Source organism: Spermophilus citellus (genome assembly GCF_964194105.1).
Source record: "Spermophilus citellus genome assembly, chromosome: 17".
NCBI lineage: Eukaryota > Metazoa > Chordata > Mammalia > Rodentia > Sciuridae > Spermophilus > Spermophilus citellus.
In genome coordinates, this window is record NC_138199.1 from 72,629,554 (window position 1) to 72,637,913 (window position 8,360).

The 8,360-nt window shown below is 46.7% G+C and overlaps 1 protein-coding gene across 2 annotated transcripts; it reads left to right on the forward strand.

Moving 5' to 3' along the window:
• Nucleotides 1-1,303: 1,303 nt before the first annotated feature.
• Nucleotides 1,304-7,960, forward strand: MRPL58 (mitochondrial ribosomal protein L58). 2 transcript variants are annotated; one of them, XM_081273033.1, is made up of 6 exons: nucleotides 1,304-1,532; nucleotides 4,091-4,127; nucleotides 6,427-6,486; nucleotides 7,018-7,100; nucleotides 7,193-7,362; nucleotides 7,625-7,960. In XM_081273033.1, the coding sequence occupies exons 1-6, from the start codon at nucleotides 1,347-1,349 to the stop codon at nucleotides 7,707-7,709; spliced, it is 621 nt and encodes a 206-aa protein (XP_081129159.1). In that variant the 5' UTR covers nucleotides 1,304-1,346; the 3' UTR covers nucleotides 7,710-7,960. The 2 variants fall into 2 exon arrangements, with proteins under 2 accessions (XP_081129159.1, XP_081129160.1); XM_081273034.1 differs by having other exon boundaries at nucleotides 1,310-1,445.
• Nucleotides 7,961-8,360: the final 400 nt, after the last annotated feature.

The window sequence follows — 8,360 nt, forward strand, 5'->3', positions numbered from 1 at the left end:
CTCGTGCCCAAGAGGAGCAGTCAATTGCCAACCCTTCCTAGTCAGAGTATACAAAGCCAGGGTTGGAAAATGGTGTATTCTGATGATGCTGAGATGGTACTGGCTTGATTAGAAGACAGTCTCCTGTTTCAATGGTCAACATCCCCAGGAGATATTTAAAATATCCCAGAGACATATTTTTCTAGGTGATTATGCTTTTTCCTAAAAATAGAACTCTTCATTAAGAAACCACCACAAGTACTACTAATAATTACATTTATGGAGCTCTGTTTTCCTTTACACACTGCCTCTCCACTAAGTCACTTAAGTAAGGGTTAGCTGTTTTCAAATACTGCTGTCTCTATTTCCAACCTGTTTCAGAATCAGAATCTCTTGAGTTCCGGAGTCCTGTGTCAACAGGGCTCTGCTTGGCCTGCCATCTCCCTCTACTCTTCTACCATCCCCTTATCTTCTAACTGGAAGAAACCACCATTATTCTCCGTAAAGCTGGAGGGTGTGGACCAGTCCACGTTTTGGGAATATTTGTTCCATGACCTGCCTCCCATTCCTGCACGGCACGGGGGATAAGCCAGTACTATGCACACACGCAGGCTCGGGAGGATTACTTACTGGCTGCCTTGTGGGAAGACCTGAAGTCCTAAAGCTCAGCTCTACCTGAACTCAACTTCAAACACACATTCCCTTGGGGCTGGGGTTGTGGCTCAGTGGTAGATGTGTGAGGCACTGGGTTCAATCCTCAGCACCGCATATAAATAAATAAAGGTCCATCAACAACTAATAAAATATTTAAAACAGACAAACACATTCCCACAGAATTCACTTGATCCTCCTCGGTGGAGTGCCCCCCTGTGCCATGTTCTGGGTGCTGGGAATACAGCAGGGAGCCAGCACCCTCCTGGAGCTTACCTTCTGGCAACAGACAGGCAGTTAAATTAGAAAAATAAGACTTGGTGACTTAAAAAAAGAAATGATAAGTCAGAGCAGAATAGAGGGATGCGGGGCGTGCGGCCGGCGGTGGGCGGTGACCCAGGCGGTGCAGGGAAACCTCACTGGTGTGTTTCATTCGACCTCAAGATACCGACACAGAAAGGGAGACAAGTGGTTCCTGGGGAACAACACGAGTCCGGTTGTGGGTATTTTTTTTTTTTTTTTTTGGTCTGTTTGCGGGGTCTGGCCGACATCTGCTCCGTGTCAACCAGGCCTCCTCAGAAGCACAGCCGGGTACACAGTTCGTCGCCTCCGGGAGGCGGGTCCTCGAGGCTGCGCGGAACCTTAAACCGAACAGCAGCGCAATCTTGCGGACCGCGAGGAGAGCGCGCACGCCGGAAGCTGCCCAGAGGCCGAACATGGCGACCGCCTGGGTCCTGCGCTGGGCCCTGAGCCGAACTGGAGCCTGGCTGCTCCCGCCGCCCGCGCGCTTCCCGTGCCGGACTCTACACAAGCAGGTAGACGGCACCGAGTTCCAGAGCATCTACAGCTTGGACAAGCTCTACCCTGACTCCAAGGGTTCGGACACCGCTTGGAGGGTCCCGGTGAGCCGGGAAGGGCCGGACGGAAGGGGCGTTTCCTCCCGCAGCTGGGTGACGTCAGGAGGCCGGGAGCCCATTGGCCGGCCGCGGGGCTACGAAGGGTCGTCGCGGATCGAGGCTGGTTGGCGGATCACCGGGGCCGGGGACTGCAGAGGTGCAGTGGCGCCGGGTGTGACCCCGGCTGCGCGGGCTCAGGGGTAGCAGGCTAGACTCACTGCTTTGAGACCACCAGCTTTTCTGCGTTTGTTTTCCAGTCCTCGGGCTCAAATTCTTGTCCCAAGGGAAATGTGGGTATTCTGGCCCTCCCAAGTGGACAGTAAAGACCGATTCTGGCAAGTTCTTTACTACCAATTTGGAACGTTGCATGGCCCATTGCCTCTAGTAACCCCAACACGTCTGAGGAAACAGCGTTTCCCGTTTGGTCCTTCAGGATTGATTTATTTAGCTCATTGTTTGCAGGTACTGCATGCACATGCCAGAACGATGGAACCCACCTGGTTCTGTTGAGCTAGCACCTACAGCACTGCAAGATAATGCAGTTTCTTTCTTTCTTTCATTCACTCACTTATCCAGCAAACTTATTGGGAAGGTGCTGTGCTGCACTGGCTAGACCAGGGCACAGAGTAGTAAACAACAACAACAAAAAAATCCGAATGCTGTGGTGTTTATAGTCTACTGGAGGGAGACAGGCAAAAAAAAATAAGTAATATAGAATGTATAATATGGTATCTGGAGAAAGTAAAGCCCAAAGGAAGAGAGAGCACCAGAGGTTGCAGTTTTAATTAGGGTGGTCTGGAAAGGCCTCAGTGAAGAGGTGACATTCGAGTAAAGACCTCGAAGAAACAAGACAATGAGCCATGAGAATACTGGGGAGGCAAAAATCCCAGCCAGAGGGAACAGTAAGTGCAACCCATTTAAGGCAGTAGTATGTTGGAGCAGTGTAGCTGAACAGGACATTCAGAGGAAGTAAAGCTAAAGAGGAGAAGGATGGTTGGTGAAAGGCCTGTAATTAGGGCTTATTGGCCTCAATTTTCCGCTGAATGTAATAGAGACCTGTTGGAGAGTTTGAAGCAGAAGATTGGAATGATGCACCTTAATTTTACCAGGATCACTTGTAGAGCCTTACAGAGAGTAGACTAGAAGATGACACTAATATAGACAAGAGGATAAGCAATGTGGAAGCAATAGGAATCTTGAGAATTGGTCAGATCCTAAATATATTTTGGAGGGAAAGCCATAGGATTTGCTAATGGATTGGATATGAAAAGTAATAAGTGAAATTGAAGTCTAAAGCCTGGGGCAATGGAAGCATTGACTTGCTATTAGCATGAGAGAGTACAAAAGCATTCATTTGTCCTTTCATTAAACAAAAAGTTTATCGTGTACTTACTGTTTCAAGCATAGCAGATACAGCCATGATAGACAAGATCCCTGCCTGGTGGAGCCTGTGTTCTAGTAAAAGCAGTAGACAGTTAGCAAATCAGGAAAATATCAGAAGATAAAAAAATGAATTGGCCAGTGTGCTATAGTAGAAAAAATTACAGACTACTTCAGATTGTTAGAGGGAAGTCCCCTGGGAGGAGGCCTGAGGTTTGAGGCAATCATTAGGCATCAGAGTAGCTGCTGGGACATGGGACTAGAGTTAAGCAAAGAGGTGGGTTTGAACCAGAAAGTTGGGAATCAGCAACACAGATGGGATGAAGAAAGAAGAAGAAGTGTTTCAGGGTCATATCAGTATTTAAAAGTTGCAAAAACCTAGCAAAGAAGAGTGAGAAAGAGGCTCAGGGAAGCTAGAGGAAAACCTGGAGAGGATATCTTAGGAGAAAGAGGAAGCGCAAGCTTTAGGAAATAGGGTGTGGCCCATGGTTTTCAGGTCTGGGGAGAGGTAAGCAGGCTAAGGGTTTCATCTCCAAATAATTCTAAGATAAAGGGAATAAAGGCGGTCAGCAGGGGTTACAGGTAAGGACACTTTTGTCTTAGAGGGTCAGAAAAGCCTCAGAGCTGGTGGTATTTATGCTGAGCCTTGGAGACCCAAAGATTGAAGGCTGAAGGGTATTACTGCCAGAGGAAGAGCTTCAGGAGAGGCAGGTGAGAAGGCCTGGGGCAGAGTAGTTCAGTCTGACCTGAACCCTTAAGTCCTGTTCAAGGTGGGCCCACTCACATGTGAGTCTCATGGAGAACAGAGTGGCCCGCCAGGGTTGTTCTCTGGGTTGGCAGAGAGGGTTGCCTTGGAAATCTCCTGAAACATGTACATGGAGGCTTCCTCCACACACTGCAGGAGCCAGGCCCTTGATGGTGCCTGTACTATCTAAGGAACTAGCTCTAGGAATGGCTTAGAGACACCAGTTCTGTTTTCGCAGAGGGGTGTTTCTGAGTTAGTGCTTCTGGAGACTGGGGGATCCTTTTTCTGTTACTCTGATGCGATGATTTTGCTGGGGAAATGAAAATAGTGACATATTACATTTGCACTGTGGATTTCCATCATTTCTTTTATTGCTCTGGACCAACTAAGAGTCACCCAGCAGGTGATAGCCACGTGACCTGTGTATATTACATTACAGGATGATGCAAAGCAAGCCAGCAATGACATCCCACTAGGTAAGTGGTTTTGTTTTAGTAAAAATCAGCCATTTTAAGCCAAGCTCAGTAACTTATGACTGTAATCCCATTACTTGGGAGGCTGAGTGAGGCAGGAGGATTGCAAGTTCAAGCCCTTTTATTTTGAAACCCTAACTTGAAATTAAATAAAATAAAAGGGCTGGGGATATAGTTCAGTGCTTGTTTACCATGTATGAAGCCCTGGGTTTAATCTCCAATACTGCCCTGACCCCCCCCCAAAAAAATACCAAACCAGTCATTTCAGGCTGGTGGTGTAGCTTAGTTGTAGAGTGTCGGCCTAGCCTGTGTGAGGCCCCAGGTTTGATCCCCAGCACAATAAGAACAACAACAACAAAAAGACATTTCCCACCCCTCACATGTTCCTTCCAGATCTCACCAGCCCAATTTAAGTTTATTAAAAAAAATAAATAAAATAGACATTATTATTGCTGTATGTATATATGTGACTGTATGACCAATGTGATTCTGCAACCTGTACAATCAGAAAAATGAGAAATTATACCCCATTTGATTCAAATATATGAAATGTCAAGATCATTGTACTGTCATGTGTTGTAACTAATAAAAATAAATTAAAAATCCCAAGAAATGAAGAGTAAAAAAAAAAAAATTCCGGGCGTGTAAAAGTGAAGTCTCTAGCATTGTTTAAAACAGCATATGAGCAACAGTGCAACCACTCGTGGAGTACCACCCAGTATGCCCGCAGATGCAGACCTCCTGATGTGCTCATGATATAGAAGTTTTTACAGTAAATGAGTTGATTTTTGTGGGAATAAGAAGGTACAGGGGAGCTTAAAAGCTGCCAGTTTTCTTTCACATATGTATTTACATATGTGTATTTGTATCTGTTTATCCGAGAGTGCATGTGTGTGTATATCTCAAAGACCTGGATACCAGGCTAGAGAAGTGGCTCAGTGGTAGAGTATTTGCATAACTTCAGAATTCTGTACCTGTCAGCATAGGGCCTGGCAAGAAGCAGTGAGCCTTTAGAGTCAGAGAGCTATGCCTCCCACAAACAGTGAAAGGGAGAGTAGCCAAAGGTTTGGGGTTCCTCTGACACTAAAGCAGAGAGGCCAGAGACTGCAACACATGGGATAGGACAACTGTGGCTGAGGAGCCGCAGCAAAGTGGTTTACAGCTCACAGCTCAGCCCTAGAGAGTGCGTGGAGGGGAGGGAGTGGAAAGCCATGTATCAACAGAACTGGAGGCAGAGAAATGTCTCGTGCAGCCTTCCCAGGAAGATAGACAGCTTCCCAGTGGGCAGTGGCCTTGAGCAACTCCTTCCTGGCCTCCCATACTCTCTTGTTCTGGGAGGACCTCACCACATTCTGTTCCTGCAAAGGCAGACTGCTGCTCTCGTCCTGGCCCAGGTGGCTGGTGTGTTTACATGCTAGGTTGCAGGGCCCCGTGGTAGAATCATTCCCTTGACCATTTGTTACCTGATCAGAACAAGGATTTAATTCTTTTTTTTTTTCAAAAGAGGAAGGCCCCTCAGCAGCAGTTCTGAGATGGGACATCACTGCCCACAGAGCACTGCGCCTGCCCCCACGGTGCCACAGTGCTTCACCACCAGACCTCTTTCGGTTCACAGCTTGTCTTCTGAAACCTTCCCACCACCATGCCTTCACTACCTAGCTACTGCTAGGCTGTTTTCATTAATTATAAAAGTGGAAGGAAAAAACTTATAGACTAAAAGTAAACAAAGCCAAAACCCAGAAAAGCAGTGGGACTTTGCTAACATCACACAGTGGCTGCGTAAGTGTTCAAAGTGAGGGCTCCCATCTCCAGACCAAGTCCTCATTCATCCTGCAAATGTTTTTAGCATTGACCATGACCTAGGCTCTGGGAACGCACAATGAGTCAGACACAGTCCTGCCCTCCTGAAGCTTACAGTTCATGGGGATTCCTTGTCCACCACACTTTGAGATACTTGAACTTGTCTGTAAGTTTGAATTTTTGAAAGTTCAAACTTTAAACAAACAGCAAATAAATAGGGCAGAAGGATCTGGTGGAATGTGCTAGACCAGAAGAGGACAGCCCAGAACCCAGTCATAATTTTATTTCTCTGCTGTCTCTATGACCTTGGGGAAGTACTTGCCCTTTATTTCAGTTTTGACATCTATAAATACTCTACAGCTTTACTGGCCTGAATGCTACATTTGTGTGTGCCTTATGTGATTGAAAGAGATGTGTAATAAGGACAGTTACGTTGATAGTTAGCAGTCTGTACATTTGACCATGGGATAACCCTTTGGGTGTGCATCCTTTCATTTTATAGATCGCTTGACGATATCTTACTGTCGGAGTAGTGGTCCCGGCGGGCAGAATGTAAACAAAGGTACAGGCACCTTGGTGTTTTCTGTTGCTTTAAAACTTAGCTGGGAGAGGGGGTTGAAGAGGGAGCTGTTTTTACATTCATGTGGAATAAAGGGATTTTTTCAGCCAAAGCTTAAATACCACCAGTTTATAATAATCCTCTTTATCCTTTTGAATGTGGTCTGATTCTCAGGCTCTCAGCTATGGCTTGCTAGGAGTAGGATTGGCTTGTGAAGCTAAACAAAGAGAACTCACAGTGTGAGCTGGCAGCCAGCTCCAAGAACAGGTTTCCTTCATTCTTGTGGAACCCATTCCCCCCATTCTTTACAGAAGCCAGTAAAACTGGAAGAGAAGCATTGCATGGGTAGAGAAGGTTTTTTGTCCTGAAGAGCCTCACTGTCTTTGCGGGCTTGTTCCATGGCCAACTTCGACAAAGGCCAGCACGTGCATGGCTGGGTATCTGACTTCCCTTGGTTCCAGGATAGTCACTGGTCCCCTGGGTGCTTCATCTTCCCAAGTCTCAGTGACCACTATTCCTTTCTTTCATCCACAGTGAATTCCAAGGCTGAAGTCAGGTTCCATTTGGCCACAGCTGACTGGATTGCAGAGCCTGTGAGGCAGAAGATTGCGCTCAAGGTAACTACTCTCCCTTTATTTCCCTGCAGATTCCTCAGCGGCTTCTAAACCTTTACTCTGCAGAACTCCACTTTTTCCTTTTGTTCTTTCAGCATAAAAATAAGATCAACAGGGAAGGAGAGTTGATACTCACCTCCGAAAGCAGCCGCTATCAGTTCCGGAATCTGGCAGATTGCCTACAGAAAATTCGAGATATGATTGCAGAGGCCAGCCAGATGCCCAAGGAGCCATCCAAAGAAGATGCTCAACTTCAGAGAATCAGGTACCAGAAGATGTCCTAGGTTGTGTAGACTGATTCATGTGGGCAAGAGCTGGACAGGAAAGAAAGGAGGCAGGATGAAGTCCAAGAGGCCCAAGCAGGCATGGAGAATCTGCAGGAGGGGCAGGGACTCACCCTGGACGGGGTGTGCATCTTCGCCTGGTGACCAGGCTGTTCTGCCTCCCACTCAGCTTCCCACCATTCCCACCACTTTGAAAGGCACTGATTGGGCATTTGGGTCTCATTGTGGTCTTTTTGTTTTCAGGATAGAAAACATGAATCGGGAAAGGCTGAGACAAAAGAGAATAAATTCTGCCGTAAAGACAAGCAGGAGGGTAGACATGAACTGAAATCCCCCCAGCATCCACTCTTCAGGGCATTGGAGCAGCTGCAGCTGAGAGACCTGTAACACCATGAGGATATTCGTTTTCTTTATCTTTTTTGCTATTAACATTGGAACCGTTAAGAGAGTATTCATTCGGAATGAGGGCTTCAGGCACTGGTTGCAGGTCTTCATATACCATCACCATGTTGTTAAACCATAGTTACCCATTGACTATATTATTAACTGCAATAAAATTTGTTTTTTTGATACCGGGAATTGAACCTGGGGACACTTAACCACTGAACCACATCTCCAGCCCCTTTTTGTATTTTATTAGAGACAGGAACTCTCTGCATTGCTTAGGGCCTTGCTAAGTTATTGAGGCTGGCTTTGAACTCTCAGTCTTCCTGCCTTAGCCTCCCGAGCCACTGGGATTACAGGTGTGCACCTGGCTTGCAGTAAATTTGTTAAGCTCAGTGGGCCTTGCCTGTCAGAATGCTTCAAGACAAGACACTGACCTTTTCTCTCCCCTGAAATCTACCCCACTATCACTGCCTCAGCGCTGATGATTTCACAGCTTACTGCTAGAGAACAGAGGGCTCTGGATCTTCCATCAAGGAACACACAACTAGGCAGAAGGGCATTTGAGCTAGGACTTGAAAAAGGTATAGGATTT

Coding starts and splice junctions, on each gene's coding strand:
- MRPL58 (XM_081273033.1), top strand. CDS start 1,347: ATGGCGACCGCCTGGGTCCTGCGCTGGGCCCTGAGCCGAACTGGAGCC. Junction 1,533..4,090: donor ACACCGCTTGGAGGGTCCCG/GTGAGCCGGGAA, acceptor ATTACATTACAG/GATGATGCAAAGCAAGCCAG. Junction 7,101..7,192: donor GGCAGAAGATTGCGCTCAAG/GTAACTACTCTC, acceptor TTGTTCTTTCAG/CATAAAAATAAGATCAACAG.